The 20,261-nt window shown below is 39.7% G+C and overlaps 1 protein-coding gene across 2 annotated transcripts in view; it reads left to right on the forward strand.

The window, feature by feature from the left end:
• The first annotated feature begins 246 nt into the window (after window positions 1–246).
• ZDHHC17 (zinc finger DHHC-type palmitoyltransferase 17) overlaps window positions 247–20,261 on the forward strand; it is a 224,584-nt gene continuing 204,569 nt past the window's right edge. The window contains exon 1 of one of the 2 annotated variants that reach the window (XM_058308461.1): window positions 247–766. In XM_058308461.1, the coding sequence (XP_058164444.1) occupies window positions 674–766 (93 nt within the window). In that variant the 5' untranslated portion in view covers window positions 247–673. Of the gene's footprint in view, window positions 767–854; window positions 1,705–20,261 lie in introns of those variants that run through there. The other variant, XM_058308462.2, reaches the window with a different exon arrangement.

A 20,261-nucleotide genomic window follows, 5' to 3' on the forward strand; every position in this document is an offset into this window, starting at 1 on the left:
AGACCAAGATGCGATCATTTAAAAAAGACTTCCCTGGGAGGAAGCCCCAAGCTTTATTCGTGTTTTCCCGGGAGCCCCTCGGAGGCGTGGGTTGCGGGGTGACTTTTTTTTGTTTTTGAGTGTGGAGGATGGGGGTGCTTCTCCAGTTCTTAGCATTGCAGGTGTGGATTTAAGCACGACAGTCCAAAATCTCCCTGTAAATGGGTGACTGTTCTGCCCCGTCTCTGAGGGGTCCTAGGGGTCCGAGAGCGGGTGAACGCAGCTGGAAGGTAGGGGGCTGCCGGGCTCCTGACCTTGGCTCCGGGACTCCGGAGAATGGTCCTCACGCCGGCGCCGCCGCTAGGTCTCCCAAGTTTAGAGCCTCAGACGCCCCGCCGCCACCCGCCTCCACCCGGAGGCCAGAGGCGCACATCTGCCTCAGGTCCCCGACCCGCCCCCGAGCCACCGGACCCACGCCCAGAGCCGTCAGCCAGCCAGCCCCGACGCAGTGCAGCAGAGCGCGCTCCCGCCAGGGACCGGCCCGCGCACGCGCACCCTCCGAGAGGGGAGGGGGCAGAAGGGGCGTCACGGGGGGAGGGAAAGCCGGCGGAGGCGGCTGCTTCGCCTCCGGCGGGGCTCGCGCTTGCCCTCCGCCTCGCCCGAGCCCCGCGAGGGTGAAACGCTTTCTCCCGGCATGCAGCGGGAGGAGGGATTTAATACCAAGATGGCGGACAGCCCGGATGAGTACGATACTGAAGCAGGCTGTGTTCCCCTTCTCCATCCCGAGGTGAGGTTCCGCACCGGGAACATCTTTGCCCTGTGTCCTCCGACATTTCTCACCGGAACTTACGGAGGGCTGTGGCCTGTGTGGGTTTAGTGGAACGAGCTTAAGTTGGGGAGGGCGGAGAGGAGAATCCAGGCCCGAGCGTGGCTGCGAGCGGATAACGGGGAGGAGATAGCGGGGCGGGCCGCGCCGGGGCGGGCTCTGGGAAGTAGTCCTTGGCTGTGCTTGGAGGACGGAGTGGAGTTGATGGTTCTGCTCTGTTGCTGCGCTGTTTGCAGATGTAGAGGCAGCGGGGGCCTGGTGTTCATTTGAAACCGCAGCTTAAGCCCCGAGTCCTGCTCCGAGCCTCTTGTGGGCGAGAAGGAAGGACGTCTGGCTTTGATTTCTCTTTTTTTTCACCAGAGTGAAGAAGGGTATCTATTCCTTTCATCTAGCTTAACTATAGTGGAGTATGGGGCAAGAAGACAGTTTCTTGGATAAAGTGATGGACTTCCAGATTAAGCTATGGGCAGCACCTCGGAGCACCTTGTGTCTGATGTCTTCATTTGTGCTTCTGCCTTGAAGCGATTCAAAAGAGAGGTCAAAAACTTCTGGGAATTCTAGCCTCACGATCACATTAGCTTGTCAAAGTACCATTTTTTTTAGGACCCAGGGGAGGACAGTGCAACATGTTTTCCATCACAGCATGAGTATCTTCCCTTGTAAGTAAACAGTGCCCTGCTCTAGGATCAGTCACATCTTTAGTTGTTTATTTCTTAGTTTATTGTTGAGCTAGTGCTAGTTCAGGCCTGGGAGCAGTTCATGCGTTCTGGATCTTAATGATCCACAGTGATGTGCGGCTGGAACAGCGACAGTTTCCCGAAGAACTCGGATAGTGTTTATGAGATGGAGGGATAAAGACAGTGTGTTGTGGGATGAAGAAATACCGAAATGTCTGCCTGGTAATTTTGCATTAGAATCATTCCATTTATTTTTGGATTTAGATTTGTAGTGTGTATTTTTTAGTAAAATGTGAATAAAGACAAGCAATTATCCATGTTGTATGCTAATGCTCAGTCACCCTTTCGTTCATTACTTTGGTTTGTCAAAAACAGGACAGTTCCCTAGGAATATGCTTTGGCCCGTCTCATTAATAAAGGCTACTCTGGGTTTATATTGAACAGAACTGAATAGTAAGGCTAAACTTTTTTCCTGACCAAAGTATTAACATTTTCAGAACCGGCATTGCAGACATTGCGCTTTTGGTACACACTTAAGGCCCCCCCAAATATGTCAAGAAATAGACAAAGCGGTTTCCATATATGATGCTTTGGAAACGATTCTAAGGAGTATTTCTGTTCATTCATTCCTGAAAAAGTTTATGTATTTTAAGGTACTGTTCTTTTTTCAAAAGCTTTTGCTATGTGAAGTAGTACCTTGGTTGCTACTTTTAGAATAATTTTAACTTGTAACAAATCCAAGTACAGTTGCTTGGTGCTTGGAAAGGCCAGTAGGCTTGATGTTTAAGACCAATTTTCTGGTTGCCAATTAATAAATATATTACTAGAAAATTGCTTTCCTTTTCTTTGAAAGTGGGAGTTGGAATGAATGGTGCTTTTCATTCCTTTTTACTCTACAAACACAAGGTTTGATTAGTTTAAATACTTTGGGTCTTAATCTCCTAACTACATGGGTTGAGTCTTTCTCCATTTTTCCTGTGTTCAATGTTGCATTAACACCTACTACAGGGCTGGTTTAGTTACACTACTTCCTAGCAGCATATTATTGGGCAAGTTGCTTCTTTGAGTTCTAATTTTGTCATTTCTAATAATATGATAGTTTTTACCTAATAGACTGATTAAATGACATAATATGTTGTTTTTCAGCTAAAACAGTCATTGTTTTCATTTGGTCTTGAAGAAACCCATTCTCTGTCTTGGTGAGCGAATAATTGTACTTTTAACCCCTTTTTGAGGAGTACATAGATTTTGGGTCAAACAGACTTGGGTTTCAATTCTGGATTTGCAGTATTAGCTAAGTGACCTGTGACAAGTACTTAATCTCATATAAACCTTATTTGTTTAGCAGAAAATGGAGATGCTGCCTTGTTCACTGGGCTGTAAGGGATTAGGTGAAACTTTGTGTTGAGGAAGTTCAAGAACTAGCACATTGTGGGTGCTCTGTTAATGTTATATATTTTCCCTCTCTACCAGAGGAAGGAGAGAGGTGTTGCATGTTTATTTCTGTTTTGGTGAGTGGTTTAGAATTTTGAGTGGGTTTTGATTTATTGGACTAGAATCTTAAAGACAAGCAGGAGAACGTTTTATTTTTTTGTCTTCAAATTTAATACTGAATTAATCACAAAAATAGTTTATCACTAAATATTTGTTGCACAGATGAAGTACTTGTAGGATAAAAAAATTAACCATTGCACAAATCTCCCTCTAGTATGTTTACTATCAGATCCTTTCTAAGAGGATTATGTAATTAGAATCTAATTATTAGATGAACAATGAACTCTTCTTTTTAGAGTTATTTACTGTAAGAGAACCTTTTTAATTAGTTAAATAATCCATTCATTTAGTCAGTTATTCAAACATTTTTAAAAATTGTTATTGTTTATTATTTGTGTACTGCGTCAGGCACTGTGACAGTTTGAAGTTCTTTCATGAATCAGAAGATAAAGATTATGTTTTTGAACTAATCTCTTCCTCTGGGTGTAAGACCCTTTGATTGGACTATATCAGTGAGGTGTGACTCAGGTTGAGTGTCCACTCTCTTGCTGGGTCTGATGTAAATGGAGACATAGGAGAGACACACAGAAAAAGGAATCCACTGTTTTGATCTGGCCATGTGAGAGAAAGGATTCCAGGTTCGCCCAGAGCTGAGCTCAAGGAGAGAAGCCCTGAGAGGCTCAAGTAGTGGAGGCCCATAGAGAGATGACTGATCGGCCACAGCGGAGTTCAAAGAGAAAGTAGAGAGACTGGCAGACCCTCTGACCCCCACGTAAAGTCAATAGCTGACTTTGATGAGAAAGCATCATTCATGTGCTTTGATTTGGATATTTCATGGCCTTGGAACTGTAAGTTTTTACCTTAGTAAATTTTCCATTATAAAAGCCAACACATTTCTGGTACTATGCATTGGAATCCCTTTGGCAAACTGAGATAGGCTCTGTACTACGCTCTGCGTGTGTTCAGGATTTTTATGGTAACTTCAGTAAGAGGTGGTATAGGATACTAGTTAAGAGCCAAGGCTCTGCTGACAAACCAGCTTGTGTTTGCATCTGGGTTCTGTCACTTATTATCATCATGGTCAAGTTACATTTTCCCTGGATTAATAGCACCTACTTCTTAGAGTTATTGTATTAAGTAGGAATGTTTATAAAGCAGTTACCACAATTTAGGACACAGGCTGCCAAGCAAATCTAACCTTACTCTGACATAGTGAATACTGAAAGGAAACTGCTGTTATTTTAATTTCTGATGAAATAGATTATTCATTCTCTTGTAATGAAAGAAATTAGAGGCTGTTTGGTACAGTGGAAAAGGTGAACTGAGAATTGGGATTATGGTGCAAGTCCCAGGTCTATGATCTTGAGCTAGTGGTCACTTACCCACTCTATTTCTTTGCTTTTAAAGGATCTGAAGAGAAACCAGAGTATCTGTTTCTTTGCTTTTAAAGAGTCTAGCCTAGATGATCTCTAAGATTTCTTCAAATTCTGATGTTCTGATTGTAAGATGTGATTTCTCCAGTTCAGCCGTCTTGAGCGTTTATCTTTGAGGTGTATAGCACTATGCTATGTTACATGGGTGAAAATAAAATAAATAGGCTAGCTTCAGCTTTCCAGAGGCTAATGAGGTAGCTGGGAAGAATATATGCATATGAAAGAAAGAGTTGACAGTCCGCCTAAGTGCTCAGTTGTGTAGTGTAGCCAGTAAGCCTTGTCAGATCCCTGTCATTTAGAAGGGTTAGAGAAAGGCTTCAGTAGAACAGAGATGGTGTGTTGTTCTTAGGTCCAGCTAACTTGCTATTGCACGTCTTCCATTTCACTCATCCATCGTCAGTAAGCTGTCTCAGTTCTTTCATAGAATGAGACCACAATACCCCTTTCTGCCAGAGTATTATAGGGGCTTTCTGTTTCAGAAAGATCCCACTCAGCTTTGAACAGGATTGCCTAGATTATTTAGGGCTTTCATCTCTTTTGTTTTCTTCTTTTTTTCTCAATTTCAAAACTTCTACTACTGCTTTTTCTCTAATTTCTCATTTTTTAATGTTTAGAAAATTAAAGCAAAGTATAATTAAGTCTACTCTTGTCACAGATTTTATAAAATCTCGTATTTTCTTAAGTTCTTCCTTAGCCTTTTTCTATGACTTTTTTGCCTAATTATGTATTTTGTGTCATTTTACTTATTTAATTTGGGAGAACCAACACAAAAGTATTAAGAGTGAGTTGTGGAGTGGGTGGATAAAAGAGCTATAGGTTAAAAGTGTAAGCTCTGGTATTAGGCTACTTGAGTTCAAATCCCAGTTCTGTCACTTAATAGCTTTGTGACTGTGCAAATTATTTAATGTTCTGTGCCCCTATTTTCCAAACCAAAATGGGGCTATAATAGTACATATCTCATGAGGTTGTTGTGAGGATAAAATGAGATGAAACAAGTAAATCTATGTGCCTGGCACATAGTAAACACAATAAATGTTAGCCATTAATGTTGTTATGGTAAGAAGACAGTAATATCTCAAATTGATAAGTTTACAAAAAAGTAGTTGATGGTTAGGCTAATATGTCAACTTGACCAGTTAATTGTGCCCAGTTGTTTGGTCATGCAAGCACTGCGCTAACTGTAATACGAGGGCTTTTATGGACTTTAGTCACCATACACTTTACTGCAGTGGTAAAACATAGATAGCTGATTACAATTACATCAATCAGGGAGATTGCCATCAGTAATGAGTGACGCTTTGTACAATCAGTTGAAAACTTTAAAAGAGGAAGTGATTTCAGCATTGAGTGAGAATTTCCCAGCTCGTTTTTGGACAGCCAGCGTCTCCCAAAACTCGTCAAGAACTTTCATTGGACTTCCATCAGAGCCCTTGGTTGTAGCCAGCCTGTGGAACCTGGACTTGTGCATCCCCACGGTCACATGAGAGACTTATAAAATAGCATACTATTGATAGATATCTCTTGTTGATTCTATTTCCCTGGAGAACCCTGACTAATACAGCTTGGTACTGGGAGTGGTTCTTGAGGAAGTAGCCAAAATGCCCATGGTCACCACCCCTGCCATGTTACCTTCTCTTTCCTAGCCCACAGCTTTGGCCTCCTGGGAAGTCCCTTACAGTCAGTTGACTGAGGAAGAGAAAACTTGGGCCTGGTTGACAGATGGTTCTGCACGATATGCAGGTACTACACAAAAGTGGACAGCTGCAGCACTGCAGCCGGTTTCTGGGACATCCCTGAAGGACAGTGGTGAGGGCAAGTCCTCCCAGTGGGCAGAGCTTCGAGTAGTGCACCTGGTTGTTCATTTTGCTTGGAAGAAGAAATGGCCAGGGGTGCGTTTGTACACTGATTCATGGGCTGTTGGCAGTGGTTTGGCCAGATCAGGGAATTGGAAGGAACATGATTGGAAAATGGGTGACAAAGAGGTCTGGGGAAGAGGTATATGGGTAGACCTTTTTGAGTGGGCAAAAAACATGAAAATATTTGTGTCTCATGTGAATGCTTACCAGAGAGTGACTTCAGCAGAGAAGGATTTTAATAATCAAGTGAAGAAGATGACCTGCTCTATGGCTAATGCTCAGCTTCTTTCCCCAGCCACTTCTGTCATTGCCCAGTGGGCTCATGAACAAAGTGGCCTTTGAGGTAGGGATGGAGGTTATACATGGGCTCAGCAACCCAGGCTTCCCCTTACCAAGGCTGACTTGGCTACAGCCACTGCTGAGTGCCCAGTCTGCCAGCATCAGAGACCCACACTGAGCCCCTGACATGGCACCATTCCTTGAGGTGACCAGCTTGCTACCTGTGGCAGGTTGACTACATTGGACCACTTCTGCCATGGAAGGGGCAGTGATTTGTTTTAACTGGAATAGACATATACTCTGGATATGGGTTTGCATTTCCTGCACACAATGCTTCTTCTAAAACTACCATCCATGACTTACTGAATGTCTTATCTACCACCATGGCATTCCACACAGCATTGCTTCCGATCAAGGAACCCATTTCACAGCAAATGATATGCAGGAATGGGTACATACCCATGGAATTCACTGGTCTTACCATGTTCCCCATCACCCTGAAGCAGCTAGATTGATAGAACAGTGGAATGGCCTTTTGAAGAGTCAATTATGGCACCAACTAGGTGGCAATACCTTGCAGGGCTGGGGCTTTGTTCTCCAGGAGGCTGTGTATCCTCTGAATCAGCGTCTACCCTATAGTGCTGTTTCTCCCATAACCAGGATCCATGGGTCCCGGAATCAAGGGGTGAAAATGGGAATGGCACCACTCACTATTACCCCTAATGACCCACTAGGAAAATTTTTGCTTCCTTTCCCTGCAACCTCAAACTCTGTTGGTCTACAGGTTTTAGTCCCAAAAGGAAGAGTGCTGTCACCAGGGAACACAACAATGATTCCATTGAACTGGAAGTTAAAACTGCCACCTGGCCACTTTGGGCTCCTTTTACCTCTGAATCAACAGTCAAAGAAGGGAATTACTGTACTGGCTGGGGCGATTGATCTTGACTATAAGGGGATTGAACTGCATCTACCTAATGAGGGTAAAGAAGAGTTTGTGGAATACAGGAGATCCTCTAGGGCATCTCCTAGTACTGCCATGTCTTAAGATTAAAGTCAATGGGAAATTGCAACAGCCGGATTCAATCAGGACTAATAATGGTCCAGAATCTTCAGGAATGAAAGTTTGGGTCACCCCACCAGGCAAAGAACCATGGCCAGCTGAAGTGCTTGTTGAGGGTAATGGAAGCATGGAATGGGTAGTGGAAAAGTAGTGATAAATATGAACTTTGACCACATGACCAGTTACAGAAATGAGAACTATAATAATGGTCAAGGATCTTTCTTCCTTGTTTCATTATGATCATGATTGTATATGTACACAAAATGAATTTGTCTTCCTTTCCCTTATCATATAACAAGTTGTATCAGTTTCATGTCATAATATTTGAGAATGTCAAGTTTAAGAGTGAATATTACCTAAGAACTTACACCCTATTCTGTGTATGGAATTAATGCGTTTCTGGTTGTACCCAGGAAAGTCGAACATTAGTAGGCAGAAATATGTGTGCGTGTGTGTGTGTGTATATATATATATGCATGCTTATTATTGTTTTTACTTAGAGACTAAGTATGGTTTAAGGTAATGTGTATGGTTGCCAAGTTGACAAGGGGTGGACTGTGATGGTTAGGCTAATGTGTCAACTTGGCCAGGTAATTATACTTAGTTGTTTGGTCAAGCAAGCACTGGGCTAACTATATGTAATACAAGGGCATTTATGGACTTTAGTCACCATTGACTTTACTGCAGTGGTAAATCATAGATAGCTGATTTCATTTACATCAGTCAGGGAGATTGCCATCAGCGATGAGTGACACTTTGTCCAATCAGTTGAATGCCTTAAAAGGGGAAGTGATTCTAGCATTGAGTGAGAATTTTCCAGCCTGTCTTTGGACAGCCAGCATCTCCTAGAACTTGTCAAGAACCTTCATTGGACTTTCATTGGAGCCTCTGGTTGCAGGAACCTGGACTTGTGCATCCCCACGGTCACATGAGAGACTCTTATAAAATTGCATGCTATTGACAGATATCACTTGTTGATTCTGTTTCCCTAGAGAACGCTGACTAATACAGTAGTATACATATGTTAGATATGGAGACAACTGAGTAGCTGAAACAATTAAAATTGATTGCCTCTGGGGATTGGAGAATGGGCAGAGGACTCTTTATATAAGACATTTTTTGCACCGTTTGATTTTCTTAAGGATATGTGCTTTGGTACATTAATCTTCTTTGTAAGACCTTAAAATTAACAGCTATGGAAAGAATTTCTTAAGTATCTCAGTATGGTCTTGGCCCCTTGATAAGCCACAAAGAAATGAACAATATAAAACAATGCATTGTAAAATAAAAGACTAACTGTATGCCTTCAGATCCTTTAGGATAGATGAGGGTGAGTGTGTGCATGTGATGTGTATCGTTGTATTTTTTTCAAAAGTGAATTGTGGGCCCCCTATCCTGTAGAGATATCCTGAGGGTATGTTAGGGTAGTTAGGATTGAGCAGTTAAGGCGTATTGAATGTAGTATGTTATTACCTGAACCCCCAGTGACCACAAATTCTGAACAGGTGTTATTTCACTATCAAGATTAAGTAAAAATCTCTTTCAGAGCATCACCTGATTCTAGTATTTTAGGATTAGATTTTATTACAGTTGGAATAATTAAAGAGTACAATGTAAAATATTTTAGACTGAAAAATTGTGATTCAAGGCAATATTATATTTATAAAATATGCTAATAAGATTTTCACCCAGTGTAATAATTAATCATAGGATAGTGTTTTTGTTTGCCACGGGCTGCCAATGCAAAGTACCAGAAATGGGTTGGCTTTTATAATGGGAATTTATTAGGGTAAAATCTTAAATTTTCAAGTGAAAATGTCCAAATCAAGGCATCATCAAGAGATGCTGTCTCACTAAAGATCAGCTGCTGGTGGTTCTGGACTCCTGACATGTGGGAAGGCAAAACAGTGGATGGTCTTTCCCTTGGTCTCTGCTTTCTCTGTCCACTTTTCCCCCAAGCTCAGCTGGTGGCAGTCAGGCATATGGCTTGTCTCCTCTCCTCCATCTCATTGCTTCAGCTTGGGGCTGTTCCACTGATTCCACCTTCTGGCTTTTCTCTCAGCCTTTCAGGGTTTCTCCGTCTTTCTGCAGCTGTGGGTGAATCTGGAGTCCTGTCACAAGGCAGGGTAAAATAGCAGCTATCTTTCTTTGTGTGGCTCTTCATATTTCTTCTACCCTGGGTTATGCCTTACTGAAGTACTCCAATCAAAGGCCCCCAGTTGAGTTCAAGCCAGCCAAAGGGTCCCACACCCACAGGAATGGATTAACTCCAAGAACTTGATCTTTTCTGAGATTCACAAAATGGCTTCAAACTGTCACAGATAGGATCTTCTTTAAAAATTTCCTTAAAACAAATAGTCTGATCCTATTTTTTCATAATCTGTAACAAATGTTTCACAACAGCGTAAGGTTTAGGTGAAGGGGTGATATATGGGAATTCTGCACGTTATGCCTAATTGTTTTGTAAGCTCATTACTTTTCTAATAACATTTTTTAAAAAATTTCCTTCAAACATAACCAAAGACAGTTAATTTGAATGTGCAGTGAAACTTCAGCCTTCTATGAAGGAGATATTGTGAAGAACTTAATTTCCTGAGTTATAGAGTGTTAAACAGAATTCCTTTTTTTTTTTAAGGAGGTACTGGGGATTGACTCTAGGACCTCTTGTGTGAAACAGGCACTCAACCACTAAGTTATACCTGCTCCTCCAGAATACCTTTTGATTTTTCTTTCAATCCTTAAAGCAGCCAAGTGAATTACTCCATTTTCTACTGAAGTGTCTCAGGATCCTTAGTCCGATTTTCGTTGATTTTTGTTGAGGAGATGGAAGTAATTGGACTAAATGTGCCTAAATCTTTGTGATATGTGTCACTTGGCTTGTGTTTTAATCAGTTGCTTTATTTATTTATTTAACTTTATTTTGTAAATTTAGTAATTGAAAACATAAATAAGAAAATACAGTTGAATAAAAACATACATTTCTCAATTAAATGTATTGGCTATGTATTTAAACCATATGGTATGCTACACGGTATATTTGGTTCATAGTAATGCAGTCATACAGTATTTGTCCTTTTGTGTCTGGCTTGCTTTGCTCAACATAATTTCCTCCAGGTTCATCCATGTTGTCATATGCTTTACAACTTTATTTCTTCTTACAACTGCATAATATTCCAACATGTGTATATACCACAGTTTGTTTATCTATTCATCTGTTAATGGACACCAGGGTTGTTTCTAACTTTTGGCAATCATAAAATAATGTCACTATGAACATTGGTGTGCAGATGTCTGTTCATGTCACTGCTCTCAGATTCTTTTAGGGGTATACGCAGTAGTGGTATTGCAGGGTCACGTGGCAACTCTATAGTCAACTTCTTTAGGAATTGCCAAACAGTCCTCTACGGTGGGTGTACCATTCTGCATTCCTGCCAACAGTGAATAAGTGTTCTTGTCTCTCCAAATCCTCTCCAACACTTATAGTTGTCTTTTTTTTTTTTTTCTGTTTAAAAAAATTATCTTTTTTATTTTTTTCTTAAAGATACATAGATCACACAAAATGTTATATTAATCTCTGTCTTTTTAATAGTGGCTATTCTGATAGGTGTGAAATGATATCTTGATTTGCATATCCCTGATCATTAGTAATGTTGAGCATTTTTTCATGTGTTTTTTTCCATTTGTGTTTATTCTTTGAACAAATGCCTATTCAAGTCTTCAGCCCATGTTTTAATTGTGTTGTCTTTTTATTGTTGAGTTGTAACATCTCTTTATCCTGAATATTAAACCCTTATTGGACATGTGATTTCCAAATATTTTTTCCCACTGAGTTGGCTCCCTTTTCATCATTTTGACACAGTCCTGTAAGGAGCAAACATGTTTAATTTTGAGGAGGTCCCATTTATGTATTTTCTCTTTTGTTGTGTGTCCTTTTGGTATAAGGTCCAAGAAACCACCACCAACTACAAGGTCTTGAAGATGTTTCCCTATATATTCTTGTAGTAGTTTTATGGTCCTGGTTTTTATATTTTGAGCTTTGATCCATTTTGAGTTGATTCTTGTATAGGGAGTGAGATAGGGGTCCTCTTCCATTCTTTTGGTTATAGATATCTAGTTCTCCCAGCACCATTTGTTGAAGAGTCAGTTTTGTCTCATTAACATGGACTTGGTAGGTTTGTCAAAAACCAATTGTCTGTATAGGTGAAGGTTTGTTTCTGGATTCTCTATTCTATTCCACTGATCAATGTGTCTGACTCTATGGCAGGACCATGCTTTTTTGACCAGTCTAGCTTTGTCTTAAGTTTCAAGGTTAGGCAGTGGAATTCTCCCCGTTGCTCTTCTTTTTTAGAATACTTTTGACTATTTGGGTGCATTTTCCTTTCCAAATGAATCTGCTGATTGCTTTTTCTATTTCTGTAAGTAGGCTGTTGGGATTTTGATTGGTATTACATTGAATCTTTAAATCAGTTTGGTAAGATTGACATCTTCATGATGTTTATTCTTCCAATCCATGAACATGAAATGTCTTTCCATTTGTTTAGGTCTTTTTTGATTTCTTTTAGTAATGCTTTGTAGTTTTCTGCATATAGGTCCTGTACTACTTTGGTTAAGTTAATTCCTAGGTATTTGAATCTTTTTGTTGCTGTTGTAAATGGAATGTTGCCCCTGATTTCCTCTTCAGATTGTTCAGTACTAAGTGCCCCAGTTGTCTGCTTTCTGTGTCCATTCACCGTGTGTTCTTCTGTGACCGCTTCTATTCTTATCAGTGGCACCGGGAATCTGTGTTTCTTTTTGTTGTGTCATCTTGTTGTGTCAGCTCTCCATGTGTGCGGTGCCATTCTTGGGCAGGCTGTACTTTCTTTCGCGCTGGGCCGCTCTCCTTACAGGGCGCACTCCCTGCACGTGGGGCTCCCCTACATTGGGGACACCCCCTGCGTGGCACGGCACTCCTTGGGTGCATCAGTACTATGCGTGGGCCAGCTCCACATGGGTCAAGGAGGCCTGGGGTTTGAACCGCGGACCTCCAATGTGGTAGGTGGATGCCCTATCCATTGGGCCAAGTCTGCTTCCCTGCACTGATTTTTGTGTATTGATTTTGTATCCTGTGACTTTGCTCAACTCATTAGCTCAAGTAGCTTTGTTGTGGATACTTCAGAATTTTCTAAGTACAGGATCCTGTCATCCACAAACAGAGTTTTACTTCCTCTTTTCCAATTTGGGTGCCTTTAATTTTTTTTTTTTTTTTCTTGCCTAATTGCCCTAAGCTAGAACTTCTAGTACAATATTTTATAACAGTGGTGACAGTGGGCATCCTTGTCTTGTTCTGGAACTTAGAGGGAAAGCGTTCCACCTTTCTCCATTGAGTGCAGTGTTGACTGTGAGTTTTTCATATATGCCTTTTAATATACTGAGGAATTTTCCTCTTATTCCTATCTTTTGAAGTGTTTGTGTCAAAAAAGGATGCTGAATTTTGTCGAATGCCTTTTCTGCATCAATTGAGATGATCATGTTATTTTTTTCCTTCAATTTGTTAATGTGATGTAATATGTTGGTTGATTTTCTTTTGTTGAACCAGACTTGCATACCAGGAATAAATCCCACTTGGTTGTGGTGTATAAGTCTTTTGATAGGCTGTTGGATATGATTTGCAAGTATTTTGTTGAGAATTTTTGCATCTATATTCATTAGAGAGATTGGTCTGTAATTTTCTTTTGTAATATCTTTATCTGGCTTTGGTGTTAGGGTGATGTTGGCTTCATAAAATTTGTTGGTAATTTTCCCTTCTCTTCAATTTTTTGGAAGAGTTTAAACAGGATTGGTGTTAATTCTTTTTGAAATACTTGGTAGAATTCACCTATGAAGCCATCTGGCCCTGGACTTCTCTTTGCTGGGAGATTTTTGATGACAAATTTGATCTCTGTAAATGTGACTGGTTTGTTAAGTTCTTATATTTCTTGTAATGTCAGTGTAGGTTGTTTCTGCATTTCTAGGAGTTTGTTTCACCTAGGTTGTCTAGTTTCTTGGCATACAGTTTCTCATAATATCCTTTTTTGATTCTTTTTTATTTCTGTGGGGTCAGTTATAACTTTCCCCATTTCATTTCGATTGTATTTATTTGCATCTTCTCTCTTTTTTTCTTTGTTGGTCTAGCTAGGGGTTTGTCAATTTTATTGATTTTCTCAACAAGCTTTTGATCTTGTTGATGTTCTTCATTGTTTTTTTTGTTCTCAATTTCATTTATTTCTGCTGTAACCTTTATTATTTATTTCCTTCTGCGTGCTTTTGGATTTGCTGTTCTGTTTCTAGTTTCTCTAGTTGTTCTGTTAAATCTTTGAGTTTAGCTCTTTCTTCTTTTTTAATATAGGCATTTAGGGCTATAAATTTCCCTCTCAAAACTGCCTTCGCTTTACCCCATAAGTTTTGTTCTCATTTTAATTTGCCTAAATATGTTTACTGATTTCACTTGCAATTTCTTTTTGATCCACTGATTATTTAGGAGTGTGTTAGTCAGCCTCCACACATTTTTGAATTTACTTTTTTCCTCTCTATTATTGAGTTCCAGTTTCATTCAGTTAAGATCTGAGAAGGTGCTTTGTATAATTTCAGTCTTTTTATATTTATTGAGAGCTGCATTGTGCCCTAACGTGGTCTATCTTGAGAAAGATCCACGGACACTTGAGAAGAATGTATAACCTGCTGAGTTTGAATGCAGTGTTCTGTATAAGTCTGTTAGGTCTGACTCGTTTATCATATTGTTCACTTTCTCTGTTTCCTTGTTCTTCTGTCTAGTTGTTATATATAATGATCTGAGTGGGGTTGCTGAAGTCTCCAACAATTGTTGCAGAGATGCCTATTTTTTTCTTTCAGTTTTGTCAGAGTTTGTGTATTTTGTGGCACTCCGGTTAGGGTCATAGATATTTATGACTGTTGTATCATTCTAGTGGATTGCCCCTTTTATTAATATATAATGGCCTTCTGTATGTCTTATAACTTTTTTGCATTTAAAGTCTCTGTTTTGTCTCTTATTAGTATAGCTACCTCTGCTCTTTTTTTTTTTTTTAAGATTTATTTATTTCTCGCCCCTTCCTCCCCACACCCAGTTGTCTGTTCTCTGTGTCCATTTGCTGCTTATTCTTTGTCTGCTTCTGTTGTTGACAGCAGCATGGGAATCTGTGTCTCTTTTTGTTGCGTCATCTTGCTGCATCAGTTCTCTGTGTGTGGCGCCATTCCTGGGCAGGCTGAACTTACTTTTGCCCTGAGCGACTCTCCTATGGGGCGCACTCCTTGTATGTGGGGCTCCCTTATGTGGGGGGCACCCCTGCGTGGCACAGCATTCCTTGCTTGCATCAGCACTGTGCGTGGGCCAGCTCCACACAGGTCAAGGAGACCTGGGGTTTGAACCGTGGACCCCCCATTAGGTAGGTGGACACCCTATCCATTGGGCCAAGTCCGCTTCCTTCTGCTTTTTTTTGATTACTCTTCGCGTGGAGTATCTTTTTCCAACTTTTCACTTTTCAGCTGGTTTGTGTCTCTGTGTCTAAGATGAGTTTCTTGTAAACAGCATATGATTGGCTCATTTTTTTTATCCATTCTGTCAGCTTGTATCTTTTGATTGGGGAGTTTAATCCTTTCACATTCAGTGATATTACTGTAAATGGATTATTTACCTCCACCATTTTATTCTTTAGCTTTCATATGTCATATTTTCATTTGTCTTTTTACTCTTTTTGTTATTCTTTCTGCTATTTTTTCTTCTATACTCTCCTTCAGGCCTCTATTTCCTGGCTTTTTATTTCAGATTCTAAGTTTCCTATAGTATTTCCTGAAAATGTATAATCATTTTTGCAAATTCTCTTAGTTTCTGTTTATTTGTGAATATTTTTTACTCATCTTCATAGTTGAAAGACAGTTTTACTGGATAAAGAATTCTCAGCTGGCAGTTTTTCTTTTCAGTATCTTATTTATATCATACCACTGTCTTCTCACCTCCAAGATTTTTGAAGAGAAAGCTGCTCTGTGTTACTGCTGTTCCTAAATGTGATGGTTTGTTTCTCCTTTGCTGCTCTTCATCTTTGACATTGGACATTCTGAATGGCGTGTGTATTGGGATAGGTGTATTTGATTTATACTGATTACGGTACATTATGCTTCTTGAACATGTAAGTTTATTTCTTTCATGAGAATTGGGAAACTTTCAGCCATTATTCCTCAAATACTCTTTATGCCGCCTTTTCCTTCTGTTCTCCTTCTGGAACTCCTATGACATGTATATTGTTGCATTTCATGTTGTCATTCAACTCTGAGCCCCAGCTCAAAATTTTCCATTCTTTCTCTTCAATTTCAGCTATCACTTGTTATCACTTATTCTTTCTTCTGTCATTTTGAGTCTTCTTTTTATGCCTCCAATGTGTTTTTCATCTCACTTATTGTGTCTTTCATTCCCATGAGCTCTATTACTTTTCTGTTCATGTTTTCAAATTCTATTTTGCTTTTGCTCAATGTCTTCTTGATGTCATTTATCTCTTTAGCCATATTTCAATTCATTAATTCATCAAATCATTAATTCATTAATTCAATTCAATTCATTAATTCATTAATTGATTTTGGAAATTTGTGCACATCTCGCTTATTACTTCCCTCCAATCCTATGTCTCTTCTGCGGCTTTGATATATTCCTTTTCTCGGGCTATGTCTTCCATTTTTTTAGTATTGTTCATAATTTTTTGCTGATGTCTAGGCATCTGATTGGATATGGTTTACTCAGATGCTCAGTTTCTTTCTCTTTTATGGGGATTTAGTGGTGGGAGACTATGTGTTACCACTGGTTTTTGGTTCTTGGCTTGACTTTGATTGTTGGATTGTCCCTGCTAGGAGATCAAGACTGGGCTGTGGGCCCAGTATGTGGTTGCACACCCGTTTCCTGGGACCTTGGGGAGGGAAGGTATAAAGGCTTAGAAAAAACGTGTCATTTATTTTTAATTTTCTTATGTGTACTTCCTTAGTCTGCCAGCACATGGTGCTCTTTAGCAGTTCTTAGTTCATTGCTCGGTTGGAGTGTATTTGTTACAACACAGATGAGGTCTATGTGATGAGCTTCTTTTCTGTAAGCTATGAGCCTTGTAATTCAGACTTTCTCAGTGACAGTTTGCCGGTCTCTGGTAGCCCCTTCCCGTTTCACAGGTAGGAAATAATTCCACTCCCCTCTGAGTCCTCAGCAATCAATCCTGGTTAGTAAAGAAGGTGATTGGAAGGGTCATATATCTTTAGCCCCTTGCTGGCTCCCAAGGCAAATTTGTGGGTCAGAAATTGAGTCAGCCTTAGGCTGTGTCCCTTTCTCTCCCCTTTTCTGGGGTGGTGGATCCCTGGAGCCCCCTTTGTTTGTAGCCACAGGTCCACAGGCCCAAGAATTCTAAAGTGTCTTTAGTGTGTGTGTGTGAGAGTGCTGGCAGCAGCAGCCGCTCGATTCAACTCCCAGTCCTGTTGTCGTGATTTCCCTCCTTTATCACTCTCACCTCTGAGTGATGTCCAGCCTTCACCTGGTTCCTAAACTCTAGAAGATCCAATTGTTTTATACTAGGAAAACTTCCGTGTAAAGCAAAAACTTCTGTTTGAGATGTTAATGGTGCTGTACCCAAGTTTTTAAAAAGAACTTTTCTGATTATGAACATTTATTAATTTATCAAGGATTAAATGAGCTGACCATATTTTATCAGTATGGAAAATACTGTCCCTACTCTTGTAGAAAAAAATAAGCCCTTTCCTGATCCTAATACAGAAGTTAGTGTTAGAATTTCTTGGTTGCAAATGTCAGAAACCCTGTTGAAATTTACTTGGGTGAAAAAAGGAAAACACAAACTCAGCATGGATTTAAGCACAACTGGAACTTAAGGTTGAGAATGTCACCAAGACTTTCTGATCTTTCCCTCTCATTTCCTTTCAGCTTCATTTTCTCTTGATGCAGAGCAACTTCTGTAGTAAGGGCATGGATGCCACCATCTTCTTTACTTATATTTCAAATCTCAGCTAACCATTAGAGAGGGTTTCCATATCTTTCCTATTCCACTTCGAAAAACCTCAGGGAAAGACTTTGATTGCCTTGATTGAGGTTATGTTCCCACTCTTATGGAAATGGGGTAGAGCACCGTAATAGGCCAAGATCACTTGGTTGGAGTGGGAGGAGGAACAATTTCCTTAAAGAAGGATGTTGGGCAGGCAAAACTCTATCTCTTCACTGCATTCATATGTGAAGCTTTATTTATTGTGTTTTCAGCCTTCCAGTCTTTTACATATCTGAACAGAGGTTGTAATCGCATTGAACTAAGTTATTCTCCACAATGGGTTACTGAATAGTATTCTATATTAACAATCAGACTAAGGGTTGGCTAAATTTTTCTGTAAAGGGCCAGTTACCAGATATTTTCTAGTAAGTATTTTCTAGCTTGTGAGCCATATGGTTCCTGTGACAACTATTCAACTTTGTGGTTGTTGTGTATGATATGATTTTACCACATTATATTCCATTAATCTCTATTATTAGAAAAGAAAGCTGTAAGGGAATAAATGCTCACCTGATTGTGGAGGAGAAAAGAATTTTATTAACAATCTTGCAAGAATGGGCGTGCAACCAGAATATGGAGGTTGGCACCCCGCATGGCTGGACGCAGCAGAATTTATTCCCTAAGCCTGGCATCCAGATCCGTCCCCTGTTTCTTCATTGGCTGGGTATTCCAGAGGTTTCAGAGATCTAACTAACTGATGTGAGTCCCTTTCCCCTTGTATTTTACCCATATAAGGAGTTGGTGCCACTTTCAAGCTTGGCCCCACCTTCAAACCTGGTGCCACTTTCAAACTTGGCACCAGAGTCAAGGCTGATTTTAGTTTCTATATCTTCAATTCCATGCTACCTTCATGTGAAAGCTAAACTTAACCCATTTTTTACACCACTGTGCAATAATCTCATCAGAACTGGGGTTTAAGTGGGTGGTGGGTTGGGTGATCTATCTGTCTGCCTGCCTGCCTGCCTACCTTACAATCTTATGGAGAACTTAGAATACACATGCTTTTCTGCATACCTCCAGGGTTTCTAATTAAGTAGGTGGGTTTATGGTATGTATATTTTGAAAAAGTCTCTGAGTTAATTCTGATAAACCCTTTTATACTTTATCCTTCACTCCTCAAACTCCACTTGATGTGTAGAAAAAGTTCTTTTATAGGAGGGGAAAGGAAGCTTATTTGACATGTAAGGGACGAGGCATTATACTGAATGTTTTTCATGTTATTTGCTCAATTTGATAGATAATGTAATAATAACTAACACTAATGGGTAACCATGAACTAAGCACTATTGTAAACATTTTTGCATACAATATTGTATGCATTTAAGCATATTTGATCATTTGTTTCTTACAGCCTTTAATATCTGTTTTACAGATGAGGAAATTGAGGCATAGAGAGGTTGTGTAACTTGCTGGTAAGTGACAGAACAGAATTTGAGTCCAGATGGTCAATGTTTTTTTTTTAGTGCAGTACAGTGGGATGGAGATGATTTAGTTTTTTGATTGTTTTAATATTATTTGCCAGACATTGGCTAGGTGTGCTTGTAGATGTCCTTATTTAGTTTTCATAGTAGTTCTGCAGAGTAGATGTAGTTTAACTCCTCTTTAAAAGGAAACTGAGATTCAAGGTCACATTAACGTCTGGCAGAGTTCGTATTAGGTTTGGGAGTTAGAAAATTTAGGTTCTGTAATCCTCTGTCATGTATATTAATAAGTCAGATCTTGTTGAAAAGAATGTATGAATGTATCCCACTATAATTTATATTGTTTCTAAATTTGTTCAAAAGACATGTCATTGAATCATATACTCCTAGTGAATAGAGCTTTTGGGAGTACATTCAGGGAAAATAGTGTCACACCCAGTAGTGAGTAGTTGTTTGATCTTGGGCAGATTACCTCTGGGTACCTCATTTTTCTTATCTGGAAAATGAGGAAAATAATAGGATCTACATCAGAGGGTCCTTATGAGACTTATGTACATTAATGTACTGTATTTCATGGCTTTTAACATGTATGCATTTTATATTTTAAAATCTCTGAAGTTGGGATGTGTGCCTGTTGCTTTTGACCAAGTGGCTGTAGTGATGTAATTGTCACTGTTTGTGCATGTGCGGTCTTTGTGTGTATTCCTGATGGCATGATTGTGCAGCTGCAACTCCCATTTCAGTCAAGTCAAGAAACATTTGAGGAATGAATATGATTCCTGCTTGTTTTCTGAAAACTCTATTCATACCTTCTGGTAAGATCAAGAAACTATTAGCATTAAAACATGCAGAGTGGGTGTCATGGCTTGGAAGAAAATCTTGAAGATATTAATGACACATTCTTAAAAGAAATGCTTTGTCACTGGTGTTCCTGGTGGCTAATAGGTTGCTACTGTAATGAAGAATGTGAACTTTGACAACTCCAGGTTAATGTGATTCAAGAGTAGCCAACTCTGAACATAAAGAAATTTCAGAAATATAATAACTAATTTATTTTGCTAATATATCTCCTTTTGATATATACATGAGTTATATGTGGTAAAAATCTGTCTAAAGTCTATTATAAGAGATCTTTCAATTAGCATAAATAAAAATTCTAAGTGTTGTATTTTTTTTTT

The sequence above is a fragment of the Dasypus novemcinctus genome, chromosome 12 (assembly GCF_030445035.2).
Source record: "Dasypus novemcinctus isolate mDasNov1 chromosome 12, mDasNov1.1.hap2, whole genome shotgun sequence".
Taxonomy (NCBI): domain Eukaryota; kingdom Metazoa; phylum Chordata; class Mammalia; order Cingulata; family Dasypodidae; genus Dasypus; species Dasypus novemcinctus.